Genomic DNA, 24,739 nt, shown 5'->3' on the forward strand with positions numbered 1-24,739 from the left:
TATTGAAATTAAGACTCGTTACAGTCCACCCGTCACGTGGTCAATGGCTGCCGGCAGATTGCCGAGGGACAGACCTTCCGCTCTCGGCGGATGCGCGGCGACTCATCAGCCTCCCGGCGACGTGCCGTGAATCCCGCCTTCCCGCACTTCCTTGACCACCCACCGATCATTCACATCTGACTCGTACTGTGGCATCAGACACAGACGGAAGGGTCTCTCCACAGAATGAGCCACCAACCCGACTCGAGGGAAAGCAGTCTCGCTGTCCCTTCGCCGCCGGCCGCGGCCAAGGACGAAAAGGAGAAGGAGAAGAAGGTGTCCTGCTTGGGATGCAGAGAGGCCAAGGTGAGGAGAGGTGCGAGGACAAGTCTGAGACGAGCCCGATTGGTCAGCTGAAGCTTGCGCAATGGACCGATCCGCCCCGTGACACAGGTCAAGTGTACCATAGATTCGGGAGAAGAGAGATGTAAGCGGTGTAGCAAATATGAGATGGACTGTCGATTTGAAGGGCATAAGAGAGGGCGGAGAAAAGGGAAGATGTGAGTACGGCAACCATCCAGGCGGTGCAGATGCAGACGGCTGCTAACCAGCTCTATGATGACTGCTTCCAGAAAACACCAGCAGATCACACGCCGTTTTGAACTGATTGCGAGAGCTCTGGAAGAGCTGCGAGGCTTGACTTCATCTTTGCAAGATCCGGCTGCGATGGCCCTCGTTGCCTCTCTGCGGTACCAGCTTATTAGCTCCACCTGCGTCAGCGAAGAAGCCAGGATAATCTTGAATAGCTCAAACTCTCCGGCAGCTCAAGACCATGGTCAATCAAAACCCAAGAAGAGAGAGCGAAACACTCTCGACGACGACGGACTCTCATCTTCTGACGAAGAGGAAGAGCCTTCTGAACAGCCGGCCCAAGTCGACCCTCGCTTGAGCGCTATTCAACCTACATCTGCCGCGTTCTCTATCATGGATACCAGAGCAGACAACCGCAGCCTTGCTGTCACACCTCGACCTCCTCCTGGGGCCTACTCGCGTGAGTCGGGCCTGGAGCAGCATCGAGGCAGCTCGGCCTCTCGCGCCATCACGGCCCAGGGCGGTAGACGAGCCATGATCCAGAGGGCCAGAGGAGCCGACACGGCATCGAATGCACATGCCAGCAAGTCTGCTAGCTTGCTTGCGGAAATAGAAGACTTTGAATCAGTCGCCATTGTACCGCAGGCTGTACAGACACTAAGCAACCCTCTGAAGCTCCTCGCCCATGCTTCGGACGCAGTCGACTTTGCGTCTCGATCATCAGCCGCTGCTGAGAGCTCACGCCATGCTTCTGGATCCAAGGAGGACAGGAATCGCTTTGTCTTGGCACATGCTCGTGCTCCGGTCGAAGATGACGAACTTGTCCCGCAACACCGACGATTGAACCAGACGATGGATCAGCGTGAAGCTGCAGCATGGGCTCACTTTGTCAGCACACAGAAAACGAAGGGAAAAGACACACGAAACGCCAACCAGGGACGCGGTTCACGTGAAGCCCAGGAGGATCACGTCGAGTGGTCAAGCTACTTCAGTCGCGGGGCTTTCCATCCTCGATACGATGCAGGTGGTGGACGTGATCCGATTGAGCGAGGGCTGGTCACGTTGAATCAGGCAGAGACTCTGCTGTCATTGTGAGTCAGTCAGGCTTGGGGGTAACCTGAGCTCAACTGATACCCTCTCCCCGCCCTCCTGCAGCTTCTACGACAATTTCGGCACGTTCATCCATTGCTTCGACCCGAACTTGTCAACGCTCTCCTATCTGCGCAAGCACTCTGCTTTCTCGGTCTGTGTCATTGCATATGTTGCTGCAGACTTCCACCCAGACTTACAATATGCCGAGATCGCTCGTACTCTCGAGGACGAGGTGGACCAGATGCTGCCGGCGATTATGAGTGGAGTGTACAAATCTGTCGAGGCGGCACAGGCTTGCCTGTTACTGTGAGTAAGAATCACGGTGTCTCAGTGCGCTGCAACATACTGACACATTCTTCTGGTCTCTCCGTAGAGCAATGTACCAGCGCATGTCGGACTCGGCCGTCGATGATCAGACCTGGGCGCTTCTGGGAACGGCCATCCGGATTGCAACCGAGCTAGGATGCAATCTGGCCTGCTTCTCGTTCTCAGCACCCGTAGGCGATCCAGCCATCGAGAAGCACCACCGACAGTGAGTTCTGGACTACCGCGGATAGACTATGAGAGGAGAGACGCTTGTGCTGACAGCCATTGGCTCCATCTCCTTCTTGATGCTCCCTCGTAGGCTGAAGAACACAGAGCGACTCTGGCTGAGTCTTTGGATCCACGAGCGCACGTTGGAATTTCAGACGGGACAGAAGCTGTTCCTCGCCGAGGATCCCATCATTGCAGCATGTGGCACTTGGCATCAGCGGCCGTACGCTGTCACCCATCAAGACGAGGCGCTGGTAGCCTTTGTCGACCTCCGCAGAATCATGGTGGGTCCTGTGAACAAAAGGGCCACTCACTTCACGAAGACGAATGTACTGACCTTTCGCGTCTGATGTCGTTGCAGGATCGTCACGCTTCCACTTTCCACACACAGATCCTTCGCGCTCTCACCTCGCCAGAGGGCGGCGGCCCTCACTCCAAGAGACGTGACACAGGCCACAGCGAGCAGCTGATGCTGCTCGTGGACCTCTTTCGCGCCAATGTGCACGTCGACTTCAAGCGCTGGGAGGAAAGCTGGCTGGCCAGCTCTTCTGACGGAGCCGTGAGCAAGAACCCGCTGATGTCGACAGGAATCTTGCATTTGCACTTTGCGACTCTGGTCATCCTCTCTCTTCCGCTACGATCTGCCTCTGAGCGACCCACGCAGGACTTTGATGCCCTCAGGCGAGACTGCTATGGTGCTGCCATTGGTTTCCTCTCAGCCTTCGTGGATCGGGCCGAACGTGGACTATTGCCCTGCATTACAAATGCACTTGCAGTTTCGGCCGTGTATTGTTCCATCTTTGCACTGAAGCTGGCCGTGCTCAGTTCTGAGATTGCGCCCTTCATCAACAGGGAGCGAGTGGCGAAGCTAGCAAAGGGTGAGACTCTAACAGAATCGTACACACAACACGGTACGGAATTCCAAGCTCACTGATCCTTCTTTTGCCTTGTCCCTTTTTGCACTGACAGGCCTGGCCCGCGAGCTCCAGAAAGCAGGAAGCTACCCAGCACACCGCTCCAAGCGCTCTGTTCCCGCCCGTTTTGCGGAGTACCTCTTTGGCTATCTCTCTCGCTGGGAGGCCATCCGCTCTCCGCAAATCGTCGGTGGGGCCACGCCCTCCGCGGGCACTGCAGGTACCACTGGCGGACCGACCCTTCAGCCCCAGCTCCACTCCCTGACTCACTTCACGCCACTGCCCGAGGCAACGATGGCTCCTACGCCCAACGGCTCTGCTAGCGGGCGAGTAGGAGTGGACTTTGATGGTACAGCCTTCGACCTGCCCACGGGTATGCCGTACGGACCTGCATCACAGCAGCTACAGCACCAGCAGATGCTCTTTTCGCAAAACCAAGGTCAAGGGCAGGGAAGCCAGCAGCAGCAAGATCATGCTGCTTCTCCTTGGAGTACCACTCCGAGCACAAGCACTTCGCATATGCCTGGCTCGGGTGGAGGGATGGATGCGCAGCACAATAGTCATGGTGATAGCACTTCGAGCTTGGACGATTTCTGGAAATCGATGGGTGGGCCGGGCTGGGATAGCATGAGTGAGTAAATTCAATCGCGAAGGAGAAGCAGCAGGAGGAGGTCCGGGAGAGGAGGCCAGATCCGAACAGTCCTTGACTGACAAACCACCACTCTTCCTGCATCCCTTCGTTCTCCTGATCAGCTGGCTTTGCGCCCTTATTGGACCAGATGGCCGGCTTCGACTTCGTCACGTCCGTCGCTCCGCCCAATGCTCCTGGCGGTGGGCCGGGAGATTAGAATGTACAGAGCAAGCACAGAGTGAAGGAGGAAGCAAATGAACGGGCGGCTAGTGGCAGAGGGGGATGTCACAATGTATTTGTTCCGGAGGAGAAGCATCCTTACATCACTGTATTCAGCTTCGTGCTCGTGTCTGTATGTTTTGAGGCACCCTCAGACTCTTAATGAGGTGACCTAGATATATTGCGACGTTTGTATCGCCAGCCAAGCGAGCCCGTGGGCATCTATCGTACAATTGCAAGCGCATCTCGCCCAGCTCAGCTCAGCTCGTGATCGCCTTGGCCTTGACTCTCAATTCTCTCGCGTTACTCTTCAGCACCCAAGCCATAACACTTGTGATTCCTCGTAGGGACTGAGGTCTAAATCGCGCCGCCGTGACAACGATGGCTCCCGCAAGGCCAAAGACGATCCGTTCAGCCCATACTGCTCCACTTTGCCCATTGCTGAGCCAACCAGGACGCAACATCTCTGCGCAGGCGTACAAGGCTCGAGGGGCGACGTACAGTGCCATTTCGGCCCTCTTTCGCTTCTCTTCGATAAAGATGGCAAAACCACAGGCAAAGGATCCCATCAGCGGTCCCAATCCGCGATCCCAGAATCGATGCGAGACAGAAGGGAAGAGACGAGGGAGGAGGACAGTCCGGCCTAGACAGACCATGAACCAGATTGAAGCGATGAAGGTGGCGAGGAAACTTGCGCTTCTGGCCGAGCCCATGAGGACTTTTTGGATGGCATCGATGGGGTTCTTGGCGAATTGACGCGGGTTGAAGAGTAGTCTGGGGAGGAGATGCACGGGAATGTAGATGCCCATGCACACCTTCCAACCTCTGAGCCATCGCAGGGCAGCGTTCGCGAAACAGGAGGAGCCGCCTACGCCGCAATGGACCAGTTCACAGGGCATGCCGCCCATTTTGCCTTTGCCCCTCCGGCCTGCAGCTCCTGATAGAACGTACCCCGGAACTGGATCTCCACCGGGTCGATGTGGATCGCGGGCAACCTCTCGACCCTGCGCGAGAGTTTCGGCATTGGCCGCCTTGGCTTCCTTGATCAGTCGCTGGGCATCACTGCTGCTGTGCGGCAGGCGTGTTGGATCGCCCCATTCGTAGGGCAAGCCGAGTGATTCGGCAAGCGAGCTGAGCATATCGATTCCTTGCGGAGTGACATTAGGGTTGCCGTATCCCCAAACGTGGGGTTTGCCGTTGCGAATGCCTCGCAATGCCAATAGCAGCCTTTCGTCCATCGTTGCCAAGTTGGTGATCCACTTGACGTACGTCGGAGGCAGTCGCTCTGGCGCGTAGAACCACGACCACATGATGACGGCGCAGCACATGACAAAAGTCAAACCCTCGGCTTGACTGACAAGGGCGGACTTGATCGCCGTTGCCCAACCCTCTCTGACGGTAAATCTGTTGCGCCAGCTGACACCGCCAGTCCTGAGGCTGTTGCCTAGCTGCTCGCGCGACCTGCTGTTGCCTAGAATTCGGGTGCTGCCTTTGGGCAGATTACTGACTATCTCCCCTGCTGAGCCTGTAAACAGCGGCATTGCTCGAATCAAAGTGTCCAATCCACGGACAAGAGCGAAGAGTGTCAGGTCGACGGTAGGTGAAGGCTTGCCAAGTGCCCTTGACTTCTCGGCGGGAGCAGTATTCGCTGCTGTAGCAGGCGACGGCAGACCACTTGATGCGTCATACGCATTGAGAGACTTTTCCGGGTCATTGGGAAGTGCCTTTGGCTGTAGTACGGGGCTGAGAGAACCAGGATTAGCGGGTGTGACAGGGATGGACAGACTTGTCAATCTAGCAAGAAAGTGGCCGCCGGGAGCTAGAGGTGTAGGGAGACCAGATGGGCGGTCCAATGTAGAATTCGGGGAAAATCTAGCGATGATGCTCTTCTTGAGACTATTGAGAGATGGGCTAGGGAGCATGCCAGGTCGGGGTGTTCCTTCCAGACGCTTGCTAGAGCCAGATGGCCCTGCAGCTGAAGTCCTTTGAACGAGCATGAGAGACGAGCCAGATGATAGTGCGGCGGCTACGAAGCAAGTCCAGATGCGTATATGCTGAATTTTGGCCAATCTATTCTGCGAGTATGAGGAAGAGGAGCTCTTGGCTGCCTTGGGACCTGACTTGATGAAGATGGAGGCCAGCAGCTCATCAAGGATGGCGGTTCCAAGCATAGCTGCAGCACAGGCAGCTGCCATGCCCTGTGGTCCAAGTGCAACTCCTGCCGCCTGTCCCACATCCTTGGCGATCGAAGGCATACCTCGCAGACTAGGCAGCACGATGTCCTCCCATGTCGAAGTAGAGGACTCAGGAACGACGATGGGGTTGTCCCCTTCTATCAGCTCTCGCGCTGCTCGCTTCTCCTCCCTGACTCGCTTCTGCAGTAATCTGATGCGCTTGATCTCATGGGTGACGAAGCGCAAGATGGCTTTGAGGATCGAAGGGATGAGGTCGACGAGGTAGCCTATGAGGTATGCCTTTGCTGCTGGGTCGAGAACTGAGCGTGCCAGACGCACACGCCTCTGATGTCGCGATGTGGGCGCAGGGGGCACCGAGGTCATTGCCCCGATGGAGGGGGGGAGGACGGGAGAAGAGGAGGCGAGGTGAGGGAACGGAGGGAGGATGCAGCTGCGGATAGGGTGTTGGCCTTGAACACGACGTCCGACGAAGAAGAAGAAGCGAACGACGGACGACAGTTGCCGCGGCCAAGTGGACCGACCAGGAGCCTACGCCCACCACGTCTCGCGTCCCGCCTTGGCTGCAACACGGGCCACTCCGCCCTGCATCGCCCGGCACACGGCCACCTCGCTTCACCACGTCTGCCGCCGGCCCGAGCCGGTCCCCCGCTGCAATCGCCCCCGATTTCACAATCACCATTCAGTCACACAGCAAGCCGCACACCGCACATCACACAACACACGCAATGGTCGCGAAACAGGGAAGAAAGTCGAGGTTGACTGGGTATTGGGAGATGAGTACGCAAAGCGCGCAGGACAATCGGGGAAACAAAGGAAGGGAAAAGAAGATAAGGAAAGCAGGGGGCACACCAAAGGCCTGAAGCGAAGACCAAGAGGTCATCGTCGTCGTCATCATCATCGTCATCCTTACCGTCAGGTTGACTGACTGGCAATGTCGACGTTGAAAGAGAATTTTGAAAGGGGTGGAAACGAAGTAGAAGAGCGGTGAAAAGAGGCGTCAAAGGGGAGAATATGAACGTGAGTACAGGAAAGGCAAACAAGCGAAGAAGCGAGCGGCCAAGGATAGCACAAGGGCTACGGCGCAGTGTCTTGAAGAACGGCAGGTAAAGAGTGTGGCTTGGCTGGGCATGCCCAGAGTGGTAAGAGACAGGAGGACGTCTCCCTTGAACCATCGTAATGGGGTCGTAAAGAAATTCTTCCAATCGAAATGTGGGATCGTCCGCACTTGCTATAGCACATAAGAAGCCGGCACGACACCGATCCTTCCATCGTCTGACCTGGCCAGCCACCAGTGCTCATCGGCATCGTCTAGAATCGTGACAGCATCACCTGCTCTCACGCCCAGCTCCGAAGGATGAGTGGCTTCGAAACTAAAGCGCATGTGAGCGTCGATGCCTTCAGCATCGTCACTGGTCGTCATTGCGCCGCCACCACCGCGCGTTGTATTTGCGCCCGTGGCTCCAGCCACGCCACTGGTGCCAAGACTCATCGCTGTATGGCCCTCTGTCGTGCCGTCGTCTGTATAGTAAGCCGAGCGCCCGGTCTGAGCCTCGCTGTGATAGTTGCTACTGGCGTTTGTGTAGTCGTGGTCCTCCGATGTGAGCGGCATGGATTCTCCACGATAATGGCCCGACGAGGAGGTCCCCGCAGTAGTCGTCATTGCTCCCAGTCCCGCTCCGGCTGCGCCAGCTCCCATCACATTCTCTGTAGCTGCATTGAGCGTGGCCAAGAGCGACGTCGGCCTCTTCTTCTCAGCGGACAACATCTCGTCCGAGGGGGAGATAGGGACATCGACGCCTCTGTTCGGCCTACGCCTTGCCAAAGCGATGAGCAGTCCGATCAGCACTAGCAAGAACACAATTCCAAGACCAATGGCAATGGAGATGAGTATGACTAGACCGACTGCCAAGGTGCTTAGGTTAGGGAACTTGAGTGTTTCGGTAGATCGGCTGATGGCCCGAACAATGCCTGAGCCACCCGTCGTGCTAGTGGTGCGCAAGAAGGGCGTCCAGTTGACTCCATCAAAGAAGGCGCTTGAGAGATTGCCGTAGCTTGTCATGGTGAGGGCTCCGCTAACAACGAGCAGACGATTGTTCTCCAGGACATTGTTGCTTGGATGGGCCTCGGTGATGGGGACAAAGGTGAGTTGAGCGATGCCCGTGTTTGCCTCCAGCTCCTCCGCACCAAGAAGCTCATATTGCGACCCGTCCCACTTTGCAAGGTAAGGAGCTGCTCCGTCTGCGTATCTGCCCGCCACGAAGATCGAGCTGAGGCTCAGATCATCGACGACGGCAGCTGTAGCTGGACCTGGCACTTGGCCGCTGCCAGTGCCAACGCTACCGAAGGCCGTCCAATTCTGCGCAGAAAAGTCCCACCCTTGCAGAGATGCACTTGTTCCTCCAACGGTCATCTCGCCGGCTACGATCAAATGCGATGCAGAAGTCCCGGCGTAGTCGATCGCAGTGATCTGGCCACTGACACCACTGCCGAGAGGACTCCAACGATGAGTGTCCATGTCCCAAAGGCACACATTCAAGCATGGCAGCATACCTGCCGTGTCGAAGTTGCCGGCAACTATAACCTGCGCGTTGTCAGGCCGGTGAGCAATGGCGGTGACGGTCAAGTTGGCGCTGTCTGTAGCAGAGAGCTCCTGACCTGCAGAGAGCCAGGTACCATTGGTCAAATCGAAGACCACAAGTCCTCCATCGCCGCCCGCATACAGTGTGTTGTCAACGACAGTCAAAGCCCTGAAGAGGGTGGGCAGACTACCATTCTGTGTAGGGTATGCAGGGAAGCTTTCCAGGGCGGTTGCGCTCTGATCGTACAGACCAAGATTGCTGACCCCACTAGTCGTGTTGAAGCGTCCTCCTACAATGGTGAAGCTGACGCCATCGCTGCGTTGCCAGAAAGCAGACGCCATGATTTGGTTTGTTCCGTCATCCTGGAGAGAGGCTGGTTCAATGGCATCAGCCTGAGCAGTTGATGACGCCTGGTCAGAGCTGACGTCTTGGCGACGGAGAAGACCAGACAACAAGCGGCCGAGCATTGAACGGCGCTGCGCTGGCTGGCTGTGGGCTGGTATGGCTCGAGCATTGCGTGTATCACCTCTCTTCTTGAGAGCGCTGTTTTGCTGGGCGATTAAGGAGCGTCTCCGAGAGGATGATGCCGTCGTGGAAGAAGTGTCGCCTGGCACGAACGTGAAGTTCAGAGAGGTGACTTGTGGAACATCGCCATCAGTCGCAGGCGCCTTCAGACCAGCAGCACCTGCAGCTGCGTTGGCGCTGACGGCACTGACTGATCCGACCATGTAAGCAGTCCCGTTGACAGCGCTGATCGACGAGATGACACCGACTATGAAGCTCTGCTCTGTGACCCAAGCCATTGTCGTCTCGTTCCAGATAGCGTAGCCAGGGACATCATTGCTACCTAGCTGGGTGAAATTACCAGCGATCAGAAGCCCGTCCTCACCTAGTGCAGCAACACTAGTCACGGGTCCGTTGGGGCCATCGGGGAATGCTGCCCAAGCGCTCTTTGCCGGGTCATACCGCGCGACGTACGCGAGATCAGCGGAAGAACCTGCTGGGCTGGTGAAGTTGCCTCCAACGAACAACAGATTCTGCAAAGCGGCCATCGCCATGACCGGACCGTTGAGACCGCCGGAGTCTAGTCTCGTGACAGCCACTGTTTCCGAAGCATTTTGACGGTTGTCAAAGGCCACGATATTCTGGAACCCAGCTGAGCCGTTGAATACAGTCGAGGCAAAGGCACCACCGACAAAAGTCACATCTCCGATAGTCGTGAGAGCATAGACGTGCTCGTCTGTTGCTCGCGTTACCCCAGCACCAAGAAGAGTGACACCGAATGCGTCTAGAGACGTCAAGCTGGCGTTTGGTATGACCCCAGTAGCATTGACGTTAGTCAGAGCTTGGACCTCGGGATCGATGATGTCGTAGGAGAACACACCGAATCCCTTCTTGACTGCGGTGGCATTCGACTGGAAGATCTCTGTGCTATTGCGCAGCACGAAGCGCACACGATCGGCGACGACCGTAAAGTTGCCACTGGAAGGTTCAGAAGCATCTGTCGGGATGGACAGAACCACGGAGGGCATGAAGTTCTCGCTGGTTGGGTCAACTTCTCCATCCCAGATGGCAATGTCCGTATCAGCTTCAACATTCTGTGAGACCGTTATGGACGTGCCCGAGTTGGTGGAGTTGTTGATGACGGTGACGAGGACATCGGTTCGGTCATTGCACTGGCCAGTCACTGAGCACCCAGGAACGTGGAGGTAGCCCGTGTAGTTGCCTCGTACCGCCAAATCCACCTGAAAGGAGACTTGAGCGGAGGAGTGCGAGGCCAGATTGCTGTAGCTATCTGACAATTGAAGGACACCTTCGCGAATGCCGCTGACCGAAGTCACCAATGCGGTGTGATACCAATCCCCTGCGGAAGTCACACCGGAATAGGTACCATTGACTCCTTCTACCGTTGAGTTGCAGGCACCTCGATTGTATGAGCGGTAGGCACTGGCCTGACCACCAGCAGACAAGACCTCGAGCATATGCAGACCAGCACCGGCGCCGTGCCACCCAGTGACATTCAGCGAAAAGCCAGTCAGCGATACAGTGCCATCGATCGCCGCATCGGAGGAGCGTGCATTGACTAGGAAATCCTGATAAGGTACCGAAGCGTTGTGATGCATCTGACACTGCGTCGTACAGGTGACATTCTTGTTCGTCGCCGGGTCCAGGTAGAGGAGTTCTATTGGGCTGTCGCTTGAGAAGGAGGTGATGGAGAAGTTCTGAGTTCCCCGGCCATCGTGAAAGGTGTTGCCCAGTCTGAATGCCCTGACCCTCTCACGACGGAAGAGATTCACTGAGAGTGACCCTGCGCTGCCATCTGCGAAAAGGTACGTGTTCCCAGATCCGTCTGCACCCTGGGGACAGAGAATCTGTGGGGCCATGTTGAAGTTGTCGTTGTTGAGCGACGGACCTCCTTCAAAGTAACTCATAGCCAGCGAAATGGGTGCCCATTTGGCAGAGAGAGCTGAGGGAGAGGTGTATGTGCCCGAAATGGCCGTAGCATTGTCTGTAGAAGCTCCTAGAGCGCTGCTGTTGCCAAAAGCGGTGTCGAAAGTTCCTCCGAACTGTACCATCGAAGTATTCGCACCAGCTACCATAGCCTGCACCGTACCATTGAGGCCTCCAAAGTCTAGAGCTTGCCATGCTTGGGATGTGAAGTTCCATGCAGCTACATTGCCGAGGTATCTCTGACCTTCAACGCTTTGAGCATCGACTTCTGCTGGAGCGGTGAAATTACCGCCAACGACAACAATCTCTTCGAGGCAAAGCACGGACGTGATCGTGCCCTCTATACCGCCCGCCATGTCATCCCATTGTCCCGTCGATGGATCATAGGCGGCGATGTTGGCGGTGGAGACGTCGCCCATTTTTGAGAAGCTACCTCCAGCAACGATCATCCCTGCACCACTGCTCTGACCGCATACAGTGGAGATGACGCCCCCAGCCTCAGTAGCGTTGAGCTTCGTTAGGGTTCCATCGCTGTTGCGGTGCAGCAGAGTAGATGCAGCAGGATCATAGGTGTTTGCAGAGCTGTTGTCAGACGAGCTCCAGATGTCCAGGCCAGCGAAGCTACCTGCGACGCCAACTGAACCTAGCGCATCAAAGTCGATGGCAGGAAACGCGGCGGAGGAAGCTTGCAGGTTCTGCAGGCCGAATATGCAGAATGCAACTCCTAGTAGAGCATTGAGACGTGGAAGACGAGTGCGACGCTGTCTTTGCGACGTCGGTGCCTCTGATTGTATAGTCGTTTCCGACTTCGAAGAGGCAGAGGATGAGGATGACGAGGAGCGAGGCCCCATCGTAGGTTAGCCTCTCCCCAAGAGACGGGTGGCTGACACCAGACGGCTCAAGTCTTCAACAGCTGGATAGCTCGATGGTATTGGGCCCCTGATGGGGGGGAGGGACCGAGGATGAGGAAGAGGGACGCGTATTAGGTGCAATCACAAGATTACTGCTGCTGTAGAGAGCAACTTCTATCGACGTTGGGCAGACAAGAGTCGTCTGTCAATCCCTTTGCTGTAGTGACGTGTCCTGAAGCACGTCTTTGACGGAAGTCGGGAGCCGAAAGGGGGTAGGTGAAGAAGAGGAAGATAAAAGACAGTGGGTAGCCAGGATCTCGTCGAGGAAGCGCGCCCTGGACGAGCTAGAGAAGATCTGTGGCTGAGGGTGGAAAGGGTAGCGTCGGCAGAAGGCGGTACGGTGACCAGCAATGATGATGATGTAGAAGTAGTATGGAGGGTATCTGCGGTCAAGGAGAGGGCGGCGGAAGGGAAGAGGTGGGTGAGGGGGTGCTTTGCTTAGGGGGCGAGGTGGAAGTGAATTGCGTACGAGGTACAAGGGGGCGCTGAATAGGGGAAGCCAGGCCAGGCACGCGGGCGGCACTCAAACAATACACACACACACACACGCACACACGCACACGCTCTCGCTTACGCCCAACGCCCGCGAGGCATGCACACACACGCCTAAAAAAGTCGGCACCGGAACACGACTCACGTGGCAGCACTCACGTCCGTGAATAGGAATAGCTCGAATTGGTCGGCATGGTCAACGAAACGAGACAGGTTCAGCTGGTGAAGATACAGATGCTGCTGTCATCACAGCAGCGGTCATAGCTACGATCCCACAATGCATGCTTGCGATGTGCCGCCTTCGAGCGAGCTACGTGCACCAGCGAGGCCTATAGAGCAGTGATGCCGATTTGCCGCTATTATCTGGCAGCCACATTGTCACATGAAGCTAGGATCTTGATGTTGCGACTATCGGCGGCCTCTTGGTGCTCTTTCTGCCCAAGTTCTAAGGTGTATGAAACTTCCTTTTGCAAGCAGATCGCATCCCAGTCGCTGCTCGGAGCCGACGCGCCCCCCGCCCTGAGTGCAGCTCCGCTCGCCCGGTCATTGGCCATTTCGAATCGCTCACTAGCCCAGTATCACCGCTTTCCCGAACATCTCACCAAGCCGCCTCGCTCATCTCCTCCCTCTTACCCTTTGTCGTCATCATGAGCTTCGCAAGCCGCTCGCTACTGCGCCTGTCGGCTGCTGCCAAGGTGGCTCCCATGGCCCTTCGAGCGCCGGTTGCCTCTGCGCCTAGGAGAATGGCCAGCACAAGTGGTTCTGCTTCGAGCGGGGAGGAGTATGAGACCAACGAAAGTGAGCAACAGCGATCAGATGTGCGACGGGCCCCAGAGAGCGGGACATCAGTGCACATCATAGATCTGCAGCTTGGGCCACAAGCTATTCTGAGGCAGACGATGGGAGATGGGAGGGCAGTCGGGGAGGAGAGCAACCTCCCATACATTGCACGTAGCTCTGACACCTAGACGGGCTGCTCACCGTACGGTCGCACTAAAGCCCTACTCGGAAGCCGCTTGCGCGATAACACGGCTGCCTGACTCGACGAATCTGACAGGACATTGGCCTAGGCGGCCCCATTGAGGACAGATTTCTGACACAACCCCCTTCGACACGTCCTCCTTGCTCTACAGCCTTCAGCACACCCTTCTGGCGAAACACGATTCTCCTCACACTAGGTAGCGTGGCCATCTATCGCTTCTCTGTCATGCATGCTCAGCCTCACCCTTCTCGGGCCTCCTCCAGTGGCTACGCATCGCCCGGCAACGAGTCCGAGGACGACCACCGAGACGAGATCCAGGGCGATGACCGACCATTCCTGACCAAGTACATTGAGCTGTGGTTCACACCTTCTGACGTATGGAAGGAGAGGAATCTGCACCATCTGGACCTGGCTAGGGAGAAGGCAGAGGAGAAGTTATTCTTCCAGGACGCGGAGAGGCCGCCCGTCCACAGGTTGCGATACACTCAGTAAGTGTACGACAGCCCAATGCTGCACCAGGCGATATACTACATCACCCACGGTTCTTCTCACAATGTTTTTGCCTCGTCCCTTCCTGCTACAGGTCTCTACAGACCGCATCACCACATTGCCAGGTACCAGGTGGAGGGATCGACATGTCTGACGTGGTCCCCAAAAGGTCTACCGATTGAGGGTAGAAGGGGGCTTCGGGCGGTGATCTCGAGCTATGATTGAGCGACGCGTACGTTGATGTCCACAAGACCAGTCACTGCTCCATAGAAGCTCGAGACGATCGCCAAGTGTAAGAGGAATGGAGATATGAAGAGTGTGGGATGTAATTCCAAAAGCACTCAACAACTTGAACCCTCTGACTGCTTCAATGCTGTGCCTGCCTGTGATGATTCTTATTTGTCTAAGCCATACCATACAGAAGTTGTACATCAACGACCAGCCGGGCAATAACGGGTACGCCTGTACGGTAAATTACAGCGTGTGGTGCGTGTGGCTAAACGCTTTGCCTCCTCCCTTGATTGCCCGTCAAAGCATGCCAGCTTGCTGCCCGATGGTCTACATCTCCGCTGTGACCCCGTGGGAAGCACCAGGATCATCCAGACTCCGTTTGAGCGAATGACGGTCCTCCTTGGTCATCTTCTGGTGCACCAAGGTGGCGTCGTCGTAACCCCTTTTCCCCCCTTTGGTCCAGCCCAATTTCCGCTCGGACGCCCGTCCAGACGCACGCGGGGTGTACGGCGGCGCGGCTCTGGGTCTGCCACGCGACTGCATCCAGACGACGGAGGAGAGGCAGGCAGTGGGAAAGTGTGCTTTGGGTGCAGCCAGCCACGCAGCCCAGCCCGCATTCTGTGTCCCGCGTTGCCGTCAACCACGTCGCACATCATCCTCAAGAGCCAGCCAGCATTCCTGGCCATTGCCTTTAGAACCTCCATTGCCTTGCTACCTTGCCCACCAACAGCAAACATTCCGTCTTCAGTGGTGCCCTCTCACCAGTACCCCCTTCTCCCATACCTGCCCTACTCGAGGCTACCTCTTATATATACCACCCGCCTATCACTGCTTCGCCGAGGAGAATCAATCACCTCCTTGGAGCAGCTTCTTCAGTGTGAGCTAGAATCACCAGTGACCCATCTGGAATCCACTTCATCACTGTACTCACTCACACACACACCGCCCCTCATTCGTGCCCCCCGCTACAGCCCCGCCATTAAGCGCCCTCGTACCATCACCAACGGCACTGAAGACGCAGCTTCAGCCGCTGCTCTAGAGAGAATCGATCAGCTGCACCCTTCCCACATCGGCAACCCCTTTGCTTCTTCCTTGCCCGTGCTGCCCACGATGTCTCTCTCCACCGGCTACGCTACCATCCTCAACGATCTCAACCGAGACGTCCTCAGAGCACAACCCGCCGATCCTCTGCAATTCTGCGCAACTTGGTTCAACACTAGGCTTGCAGAGGAGAGGAAGTCAGTCCTGGCGAAACAAACCGGTGACGCAGGAGGATTGGCACCCGATGTGAACATGTCTGGCGCCAATTCTCCTTCTCCCGCTGCCGCTGCTAGCGCCGGTCAAGCGGGCGTCTTCTCGTCGGCAAATCCATTTGGTGGAGCATCGGTCACCCCCGCAGCTTCCTTCCTGGCACCAGAAGAAGAAGACGATGAGGAGGATGGAGCCGCCTTTGTCCCACCTCCCACCTTCAACCTCGGCCGCAGGACTTCCGTATCCGCCGAGTCACTCGTACCCGGCTCTTCTGCTCACGAGGAAATCAAGAATAGCGTCAAGACGGTCATTCCCAAGTCCGACAGCCAGCTCAGCCGAATCGAAAAGGCGACTCAGGGAAACCTGCTCTTCCGTCACCTGGAGGAGGACCAGTACAAAGATGTACTTCTCGCCATGAAGGAGGTGCGAGTAGAGGCAGGCAAGGCTGTCATCGAGCAGGGCGCACAGGGAGACTTCTTCTACGTCGTGGAAGAGGGTACCCTTGATGTCTACATTCGGCCCGCACCTGAAATCTCACGCTCTTCCTCCATCGGAAGCACAAATACCGACGATGGACCGCAGACGTCTACCAATTCGCACCTCGGCGAGAAGAAGGTATCGTACGGTCCCTCAGCCTCCTTTGGTGAGCTGGCGCTGCTCTATGCCCAGCCTCGAGCTGCCACTGTCCTCTCCACCAGTCCATGTATCTTGTGGGCTCTGGACCGAGTCACCTTCCGCTCCATCCTCATGGAGACGAACAACCGCCGGAGGGAAATGTACGAATCGTTCATCAAAGAGGTCCCCCTCTTTGAGCACCTGTCTGCCTCTGAGAGGGCAAAGATTAGCGATGCTCTGGAGCTGAAGACGTACGAAGCGGGTCAGGAGATTGTCAAGCAGGGTGAGAGGGGTACCGAATTCTATGTCATTGTAGAAGGAGAAGCAGAAGTGAGAAAGAAGACACTGGACAGGGAAGAGGAGACTGTGGGCAAGCTCGGTAAAGGAGACTACTTTGGAGGTGAGTACATGAGAAGGGTGGAGAGCCAATTCGTTAGGAGATCAGGCTGACTGACCCACGTCATCCTTGTTGCACTCTCGCTCCTGCTCCACTCTAGAACTGGCTCTCCTCAACAAGGCTCCTCGAGCGGCCACGATCCTGGCTTCCCCCAGCCCCCGACCCGGCTCGCCCGAGCGTCTGCGAGTCGCTACCCTATCCGAGTCGGCCTTTACACGTCTACTCGGTCCCCTCAGTGGCATCATGGGTCGCCATGCCCAGGAGCACTACGGCACCTCCTCTGCTGCCCCCTCTGCCCCAGCCCTCGCCCCTCCCATCCTGAACAGTGGCATGGCTGCGACTGACTTTGGGGAGATTGCACCTCACAGCGTGGCCCCCACTGGCATGGGTGGTCCTCAGCCTGGTGGTGGGACATGGATCAATGGACTGGGCGCCAGTCCATTTGGAGGCGCTGCGGGTACAGGAGGAGCCAGCGGGCCGCTCTCGCCCAGAGCTTAAGCGGTGGGCGCAAGGAATAACAGTAGTAACGGAGACGGGCGCTCAACATATCGATAGTAGAGTCGGTAGAGTCATCTCTGCTCCTCTTTTTCAGCACCTTTATAGCATTTGTTTGATCTGCCTGACTGGTATTTGCCAACTCTTGTGCCTGTGTGCAGTGAAAGCGGTCGACAAAGGCATGACGCTCAGAGGCCGTCCACGAGCTCAACGGCCCCCGTCTGTATCTCGCCATCGGTAATCGGGTCGGACCGCGGGACAACTGGCGGGCTGACTCTGAGCAGGGGGCAGAGGAAAGATTCCTGTCCCGTGTCGAGGCGCCATGTTGGCCCAGGCACCCTCTTGGCTATCTCTCTCTTCCTTCTTCCCGTCTCTCTCTCCCATATATGAGACAGAGTTGTACTAGCCTCAGCACTCGTATTTTCCGATCTTCTCTTTCTTCTTCTTCTTCTCCCTCAACGAACCGCGTCGAACTCGCTAGCTCTACCTCTGTATCACCACGGCTCCTTCCTCGCAGCAGGACCTTTGTGACTCTTGCGCCCCGCTCTAGGCCCCTTCGACTGGTCTCTACGATCAATAGAAGCAACGCTAGCTCTCTCCGTGTCTTTCCCTCGCATTCTGTGAGTACGACCAGTGACTCCATGCTGTATCGGAAACGGGCGAGTAGTGGTGTGATTGCAGGAAAGGGCGGGCAGGCTCTCCCAGTCCCCCGCGGCACAGCCCCTACAATAGGATGAGACAAGTACCATAAAACAGTGAACAATCCAACTCTGAGGCTTTCGAGGATCAATGATTCTCAAGCGATGCTGTGAAAGTGTATTCTTCTGATATCGGGCGTAGGATGGAAGAGGCATCGACGAGGAAAGGGGAGAGAAGCGACTGCAGTAGCGGTAAGAACTCCTGCTGATCCTGAACCGACCCTTTTGCAATGTACAGCTTTCCCTACCACCGCCTCTGAATCGAGCCATGTCGGTCTCGTCTACAAAGGCTCCTGAGCCTACCCTCTTCATTGACGGCAAGTGGTGCCACTCCTCCGATGGCAAGTCCAGGGAGGTTATCAACGTGAGTGATGGGATGGTGGGTTCAATGGAGCGCCAATCGTCAAGCTGACCAGAAATTCTCCCTCTCTCCCTCCCTTTCAGCCCTTTGACGCTAGCGTCTTCACCTACGTCGATGAAGCCACAACAGCCGACGCTGAGCGTGCCATTGTCTCTGCCAAGAAGTTCTTCACCGATTCCGACTGGCCACATCTAAAGTGCGCCGACCGAGTTCCCCTCCTTGCAAAGACAGCCGAGCTCCTCCAGCGCGACAAGGCCATCCTGGCCAAGCTCGAGTGTCACGATACGGGCAAGGCATACAGGGAGGCTGAGATTGATGTGGACGATGTGACAAACACATTCAAGTACTATGCAAAGGCTGCTCTGGACCTCGACCATGATAGGGTCATCAAGAGCGAGTACTTGCCTGAGACGGCCAAGAACTCGATTCGTGCTGAGCCAGTGGGAGTGTGTACCCTCATTTCGCCTTGGAACTTTGTGAGTATTCCTAGGGAAAGAGGGGCGGGCTCTTTTGGATAGTATTGTGCAGAGGCTTACCTACTCTGCCTCCTGTTCTTCTCTGCCAGCCTCTGCTGCAAATTTGCTGGAAGCTTGCACCAGCCCTTGCTACAGGCAACGTTGTGATCATCAAGCCCTCCGAGGTCACTCCTCTCACCACCATCCACCTCACCAAACTGCTCCTCGAGGCGGGCTTCCCTCCTCTTTCCATTCAACTCTTGACGGCAGCAGGCAGCAGCATTGGTGACACAATCTGCCAACACGACGATGTGGACCTCGTCAGCTTCACCGGTGGTCTCCAGACTGGACGGAGGATCATCAGGTCATGCGCTGAAGGCATCAAGAGGTGTTGTCTGGAGCTGGGCGGCAAGAACCCCAACATCGTTTTCGCTGACATGCCTCTGGACATTGCCATTGACAATGTCACCACGGCCGTCTTCTTCCACTCCGGCCAAGTGTGCTCTTCCGGAACCAGGCTGATCGTAGAAGAGTCTATTGCAGACAAGCTTGTGGCCGGTGTTGTGGAGAAGGCGAGGAACATCAAGATGGGCAGCGCCTTTGACGAGAGCACCGAGACTGGACCCCTCGTTTCCGAGGCCCATTTGAAGAAGATCGAGGCATTCATCGAAATGGGCAAGAAGGAGGGAGCTAAGCTGCTGGTCGGTGGCTCGCGGCCTGACCCCAAGAAGTTCCCCGAGCTGGCAAAGGGCTACTTCTTCCAGCCTACCGTCTTTGACCAGTGCGACCGCTCCATGAAGATCGTGACCGAAGAGACATTCGGTCCTATCCTCACCGTCGAGAGGTTCAAGGACGGTGACGAGGCTCGAGCTGTAAGTAGCGGTGCAGGGGCGAGGGGACCTTTGTCAGAGAGCTGACCACATGCCACAACGTGCACGCACCTCTCTCCTCCACAGATCTTCCTCGCCAACGACACAAAGTACGGCCTCTCCGGCGGTGTGCAGTCGGGCGATGTTGAAAAGGCCAACCGCGTGGCACGCAAGATGCGTCACGGTACCATCTGGATCAACAACTTTGGCCCCTTCTCTCCTGCTGGAGAGTGGGGAGGATACGGTATCAGTGGTAACGGAAGGGAGCTAGGAGCTTCGGGACTGTGAGTTGGAGATGAGAATCCTCTGCTGTCCTTTGCTGCTTCGCTGACCTTGACTTATGCTCTGCGCCCTTCTCCCTCCTCATCTACTAGCGACGAATACATTGAGAAGAAGCACATCTGGGAAGAAACGCAGCCAGCCCTGACGGAGTGGTTCGCAAAGAGCAAGCTGTGAGCAGTAGAATGCGGATCCGCGCACTCGTTCTCGGCTTTGTCATCACCGTTTTGCTACGCAGTAATGCTCATTCTCGCACCATGTTTACGTCCCATGCCCCCTACCTCGCGCTCCGACCGCCATTGCTGCTCCCCGACCCTTACGCCCTGCGACCTCACAGTACTTGATTGGAGAGAAGACGGATATGCCGGTGATTTCGGCGTCGATGCAAGCCGAGCTTCTAGATGTGGTCAAGACTCAAGGGCGCTGGTAAAGGCTGCAGCTCTGTACCTCGCTTGTTGAAACATCATCTCCGATGAGAGGAGGAGTAGACACAGAGCTCACAGATACACATACCACATCCGATGGCACCGCCATTCGATCGACACCTCGCAAATGACCCGACTCGTCGCTTACTGCCGCCCGCCCTCGCTAAGACGCAACATATATCATCATCCCATGTTTAGCGTGCCGATACAGGCCGAGGTATCCAACGATCGGCTCCGCATTCCTCTGAAGTGTTGATCGAGGGATGACCCACTCCATCCCACCGACCCCATCCCCACCCCGCCCCATCCCAGACTCGCGTCACGCTTTTTCCCACTCACACGGTCGCGGAGCTCTGGCGTTTGACTGAGCCAGTGCCCAGTGGCCCAGCTTCCCAGGGCGTGTGACTATGCTCAGTGGCGAAGTCCCAGCCGTCAATGGGATGCTATTTCCCTCCTTCTCTGTCCCTTTCCCTGGATGCCTCCTCAGTGTGACAGATGCTCTTGCGTTGCGCCAACGTCTGCCTGTGTGTGTGTGTTTGTGATCGTCGTCTGAGCCTCGCCTAACCTCTTCCGCCTGTTCGATCTTGATCTTGCCGACCTTTCACCCCCGTCCGTCCTTTCCGGCCTCGGGTAGAAGCCCTTTTTTCCCTTCCTCCCGTTCCGCTCCAACTTTGCCTGCCCTGCCGTGTGTGTGTGTGTGCCCTTTTTGCGCGGAGGGAATTTCCGCATCTAGATCGGAGCAAAAAAGGAAAAAACAGGCGAGACGGACACGGCAGCGTCGCTTGGCGAATAGCGAGCTTCTATCGGCTTCCCGGCCTCGTCTAATCTCGTCGATCCGATGCGGGTTCCCGCCTTACAGTGCCCCACCCCACCCCCGACTTGACCCTCCGACTGTCGATGTGCTGCCCTGGAGATTCTCATGGTAGGGTCATTGTTGGGCAAGTAAAGGTAAACTCGTTCAATCCGGGGGCACTTGGACAGTATACAAACCCAGAGCCTTCCCCCCCCCTCCGGCCAAGCAAAACTACGAGCGGACTTTGATCGGCTCAGCCACTCTCTATCACAGCCGACTGGGTTCGAGGCATCCATCCGCATTGGCTCGCCCCTCCGCTCTGAGGCCCTCCGGGGGAGAGCGAGGTTGAATCCAGTTTCATTAATGCGCTCTCTCAACGCGGCTGGGAGAAAATAGAGAGAAAGAGTGTGTGTGAGAGAGAGAGAGGGAGACAAACAGATCCCGACCTGACCTGGCCTGCTTTGGACCGAAGTGACCTGACCTGGGTTGGCTGGAGCTGACCTGACCCTCTTGTCTAGTACCCGGCCTTTGATAAGAGGTAACACGGCCGATATGGCTCTATGCAGTCTAGACTCTGAATGCACTCGCTCCAAGTGCCCCTGTGCCTCGCCTTACCGCGCGATATCCTTGCCTGTCTGCCTGCCTGCTCTGCCTTGCTCCTCTTCGGTCTCTCTACGCTTCGAAGCTGCAGCACGTTCCGCGTGTCAATCTCGGGAGGCGTCCATGGAAGCCCAATTGGCTACTCCTCCCCGGCCCTTCCTTCGATTCGCCGCCGCTGCCGCCGCCTTTCGCCGCATTGGCTCTGCTGCCCCCTCTGTCTCCCTTCCCTCCCCCCCGCCAAGCAACGCACCCTCGGGATTGGGCGGTAGCCCTCGGCCCCATTCGTCCGTCCGTCCGTCGGTCCGTCCGTCGGTCGATGTCCTTGCTTGTTCCTCTGCCTGCCTGATGACCCACGTCCGACCCTGATCTCTCCCTCTCTACCGCCTTCACCCTCCGATGCTTCCTCGCTCCCGTCTGCGCCTGGCAGCCTGACAGCCTCTTTGCCCCCCGCTTTGCTTGTGTTTGGTCTGGGCCGGCTGCATCTCAGCTTCGGCGAGCGAGAAAGTGGGACTGCTTGCTAGGACTCGCTGCTGCTGCTCCTCCTGCCCCACCCCCTCCCAACCGCATGCGTACACCGCAAGTCGGTTCTCTCTTTACCTGCCACCACCTAGCATCGACATCGTCATCCTCCTCCTCGCCCCACCTTACCCACTTCGTCCCTTGCATCGATTCGCTTGCGGAGCTTAAGCATTGTCCCATTGACGTGGTCCACTTGGTCCAACCTAGTCATTCGGCATTGGGCGAGCCAGGAACAGATGCGACAGACGCCCAGTTGCAGTCTGATGGCACCTCTCTTTGCCCTAATCTCATCCACTCCTCCGAGACATTCGTCTCACCTTTACCATACACGAGACCAACTTGTTTACACTTTCCAACCACACCACCCTACCAGCACTATCTGCTACCTCGATTCACCTCCCCGCCATACCGATAGCATCTGAGTTCTTCGCCAAACCTTCTCCTCGGCCCCAACTCGAGAGCTTGAGAGCGAAAGAGTCCTAGCAGGGCAGGCGCTTCCTCTTAAGCCCCCCATTGGAAAGCATGTCAACGTTGCAGTCGACCTCGTCACCATCCATGTCATACTTCTCCACGCCAAACCAAATGGGAGGAGATGTGGCTACCGAGGCCTTCTTCTCTCCTACACCGCAAGGGAGCCTACGATCCTCTGGCTCGTCGAATCCCGGCTTTGCCCATCAGCAGGGTCAGAACTTTGCGAGTACAGCCCAACTTACCCAGGACTTCTCCCAGATGGGCACCTCAAGTCAAAGCTCGCCAGCGATTGGGAGCTCAAACTATGCCTCTAACCTGCAACAGCCATTGGGAGACTACAATTCTGGCGAGAGCAGACTATTCCCAGTGATCAGCCGGCAACAATTCCAGGCTCAATTCGCTACCAATGATCTACCACCCCAAGCCAGCGGATCCACACAAGTGGCACAGGCCAATGTGGACGACAACTGGATGCTCTCTGATCTGAGTGAGTAGACGACGTCTAGCCGAGCTGAGCTGCCCATCGTAGATGCGGGAAGAGAGAAGAGGCAGCTGACTGACGCACGCGCCTTTGCCCCGCCTGCCACTCATTCCCCGTTCCGCTTCTGCTTCCGTCGAGCAGCGTCACTGCGAAGTCCTGGTCTGAAACGCTTTGCCGGCGACCACCTCGAGGATCCGAGACCGCGGTCGCCTGGAACAAGCGGCAGTCTACGTCGACCTGCTTCCTTCCCAATCCTGTCAAGCGTGGGCAGCAATGGCGCTGTCCCTGTACCAATCAATGATGCTGTGCCTCAAGCGCAGGCGTCGTCCAGCACCGGTCCGCACCGCCGTACCATTAGCAACAATGCCAACAACAATGCAATGACGACGTCACGGGTCAATCTGCGCAGATTGGCGAGCGGGACAGGACCAGTCGTGGGCGGATCACCCCAACATCACCAACAACAACAGCAGCAGCAGCAGCAGCAGCTCCGGGGCGGGGTCAAGATGGGTGACCGCGCGGATATGCGGCATCACCGATCAAATCTCTCCCTCTCGGCACTGAGCCAGTACCCGGGCAGCCATCCTCCCCCTTCCGACGCAGTCGAGGGCAGCCTCGTGGAGAGTCCTCTCACGTCATCGTCCCTATCTTCCTTCAACGGCGGCACTGCAGGCGGACCCCAATTCACTTTTTCTGTGCCCTCGAATTCTGGGTATGCCTCCGGCAGCCATCTCAACGGAAGCGGGAACAATCAAGGCGCCCATCCTTCAGCATCGGCCGGATTAGCTTCCGAGAGACGGGGTCAAGACGAAAGGGAGCGAAATCTGGGAGGGGCAGCCCATTTCAGCACCGTTTCCTCCTTGCCCATCGTCGGTCACCTTCCTAACACACAGTACTCACATCCGACACCTTCAGCCAGAACATCTCCCATTACTTCACTCCAAGCTGCCACACCAGTCTCATATCAGCAACAAAAGATGAACACGTCTCCTTACAGTACCGCCAATGGCGGTCTTGGATTCGACATCTCCAGCAGGCCTTCGCGAGCCAGCAGCGGCGACAGCTATCCTCAGCAGAGCAATGTCAACGGCAATGGCAATGGCAGCGCCAATGGCAATGGCTCCGTCTCGCCGCCTCAGCTCGTTCGAGCTTCTCAGCTTGCATCGCCGCCCCTGATCGGCTCGCAAACGCCCAGTCGCGGCACCATTGCCTTGACGCCTGGCGGCTACCCCAGCAGCAGCAATGCCATGTATGCCCAGCATCCCCCTTTGCCTTCTGCGTCTCATTCACCGCAGCAGTTGCAGAGCGGGTCCTCGTCTTCGCCTAATGGCAATGACAGCCCGTCGCCTACTGGTCGTGCCAAGCTAGAGCTGCATGGCGACCTCGGCGAGATGTCATCGGGATGGACTCACGATGAATGGGCACGAGGAAGGCGCCTGGTACAATTCTGGCGAAAGCAAGAGGGTACTACCATCCACTGCACCTTTGGCGGCATCGACCCATCCGAGTATGTGCCTCGCTCCATCGTTGTCAGCTGCATCTACAGGGCAGACAAGGACGAGTGCTTTGTGACCAGCGTAGACACCATCTACCTCCTCGAGTCTCTCGTGGCAAGCCAGTTCACCATCGAGGAGAAGAATCGTATCCGACGTAATCTCGAGGGATTCCGCCCAGCGACCATTTCCAAGACCAAGGAAGAGTCCGAAGAGTTCTTCAAGCTGATCATGGGCTTCGGTACAC

At 56.8% G+C, this 24,739-nt stretch overlaps 8 protein-coding genes across 8 annotated transcripts; 5 read left to right on the forward strand and 3 right to left on the reverse strand.

Moving 5' to 3' along the window:
- Nucleotides 1-155: 155 nt before the first annotated feature.
- Nucleotides 156-3,813, forward strand: BCV69DRAFT_174870 (hypothetical protein). The gene is made up of 8 exons (XM_025489529.1): nucleotides 156-345; nucleotides 433-539; nucleotides 612-1,661; nucleotides 1,726-1,968; nucleotides 2,036-2,194; nucleotides 2,288-2,480; nucleotides 2,558-3,074; nucleotides 3,166-3,813. Exons 1-8 carry the CDS (start codon nucleotides 226-228, stop codon nucleotides 3,747-3,749), a joined length of 2,973 nt encoding a protein of 990 aa, XP_025348749.1. The 5' UTR covers nucleotides 156-225; the 3' UTR covers nucleotides 3,750-3,813.
- BCV69DRAFT_174871 (hypothetical protein) lies at nucleotides 3,814-4,139 on the reverse strand. Its single transcript, XM_025489530.1, has one exon. It carries the CDS (start codon nucleotides 4,055-4,057, stop codon nucleotides 3,878-3,880), a length of 180 nt encoding a protein of 59 aa, XP_025348750.1. The 5' UTR covers nucleotides 4,058-4,139; the 3' UTR covers nucleotides 3,814-3,877.
- An 81-nt stretch (nucleotides 4,140-4,220) lies between these two features.
- BCV69DRAFT_248115 (hypothetical protein) lies at nucleotides 4,221-6,518 on the reverse strand (the record flags this gene model as incomplete). The annotated part of the gene is made up of 2 exons (XM_025490278.1): nucleotides 4,221-5,327; nucleotides 5,382-6,518. 2 exons carry the CDS (start codon nucleotides 6,516-6,518, stop codon nucleotides 4,221-4,223), a joined length of 2,244 nt encoding a protein of 747 aa, XP_025348751.1.
- An 865-nt stretch (nucleotides 6,519-7,383) lies between these two features.
- On the reverse strand, nucleotides 7,384-12,782 carry BCV69DRAFT_287235 (hypothetical protein; the record flags this gene model as incomplete). Its single annotated transcript, XM_025493551.1, has 13 exons — nucleotides 7,384-7,449; nucleotides 7,477-7,550; nucleotides 7,587-7,613; nucleotides 7,641-10,410; nucleotides 10,438-10,561; nucleotides 10,592-10,598; nucleotides 10,626-10,681; nucleotides 10,703-11,010; nucleotides 11,032-11,047; nucleotides 11,069-11,880; nucleotides 12,190-12,194; nucleotides 12,219-12,253; nucleotides 12,748-12,782. 13 exons carry the CDS (start codon nucleotides 12,780-12,782, stop codon nucleotides 7,384-7,386), a joined length of 4,335 nt encoding a protein of 1,444 aa, XP_025348752.1.
- Nucleotides 12,783-13,201: 419 nt separating this feature from the next.
- BCV69DRAFT_312089 (camp-binding domain-like protein) lies at nucleotides 13,202-17,051 on the forward strand (the record flags this gene model as incomplete). Its single annotated transcript, XM_025494896.1, has 5 exons — nucleotides 13,202-13,386; nucleotides 13,722-14,058; nucleotides 15,021-15,167; nucleotides 15,262-16,556; nucleotides 16,654-17,051. The coding sequence occupies exons 1-5, from the start codon at nucleotides 13,236-13,238 to the stop codon at nucleotides 17,049-17,051; spliced, it is 2,328 nt and encodes a 775-aa protein (XP_025348753.1). The 5' UTR covers nucleotides 13,202-13,235.
- A 963-nt stretch (nucleotides 17,052-18,014) lies between these two features.
- On the forward strand, nucleotides 18,015-19,887 carry BCV69DRAFT_247717 (putative aldehyde dehydrogenase; the record flags this gene model as incomplete). Its single annotated transcript, XM_025490259.1, has 5 exons — nucleotides 18,015-18,110; nucleotides 18,191-18,583; nucleotides 18,673-19,434; nucleotides 19,519-19,715; nucleotides 19,806-19,887. 5 exons carry the CDS (start codon nucleotides 18,015-18,017, stop codon nucleotides 19,885-19,887), a joined length of 1,530 nt encoding a protein of 509 aa, XP_025348754.1.
- A 2,106-nt stretch (nucleotides 19,888-21,993) lies between these two features.
- Nucleotides 21,994-22,550, forward strand: BCV69DRAFT_175139 (hypothetical protein). The gene has a single exon (XM_025489531.1). The coding sequence runs from the start codon at nucleotides 22,094-22,096 to the stop codon at nucleotides 22,460-22,462; it is 369 nt and encodes a 122-aa protein (XP_025348755.1). The 5' UTR covers nucleotides 21,994-22,093; the 3' UTR covers nucleotides 22,463-22,550.
- BCV69DRAFT_175157 (hypothetical protein) lies at nucleotides 22,399-24,296 on the forward strand. Its single transcript, XM_025489532.1, has 3 exons — nucleotides 22,399-23,005; nucleotides 23,141-24,055; nucleotides 24,078-24,296. Exons 1-3 carry the CDS (start codon nucleotides 22,570-22,572, stop codon nucleotides 24,173-24,175), a joined length of 1,449 nt encoding a protein of 482 aa, XP_025348756.1. The 5' UTR covers nucleotides 22,399-22,569; the 3' UTR covers nucleotides 24,176-24,296.
- The last annotated feature ends 443 nt before the right edge of the window (nucleotides 24,297-24,739 follow it).

The sequence above is a fragment of the Pseudomicrostroma glucosiphilum genome, assembly GCF_003144135.1.
Source record: "Pseudomicrostroma glucosiphilum strain MCA 4718 unplaced genomic scaffold BCV69scaffold_5, whole genome shotgun sequence".
In the NCBI taxonomy this organism is placed as follows: Eukaryota; Fungi; Basidiomycota; class Exobasidiomycetes; order Microstromatales; family Microstromataceae; genus Microstroma; species Microstroma glucosiphilum.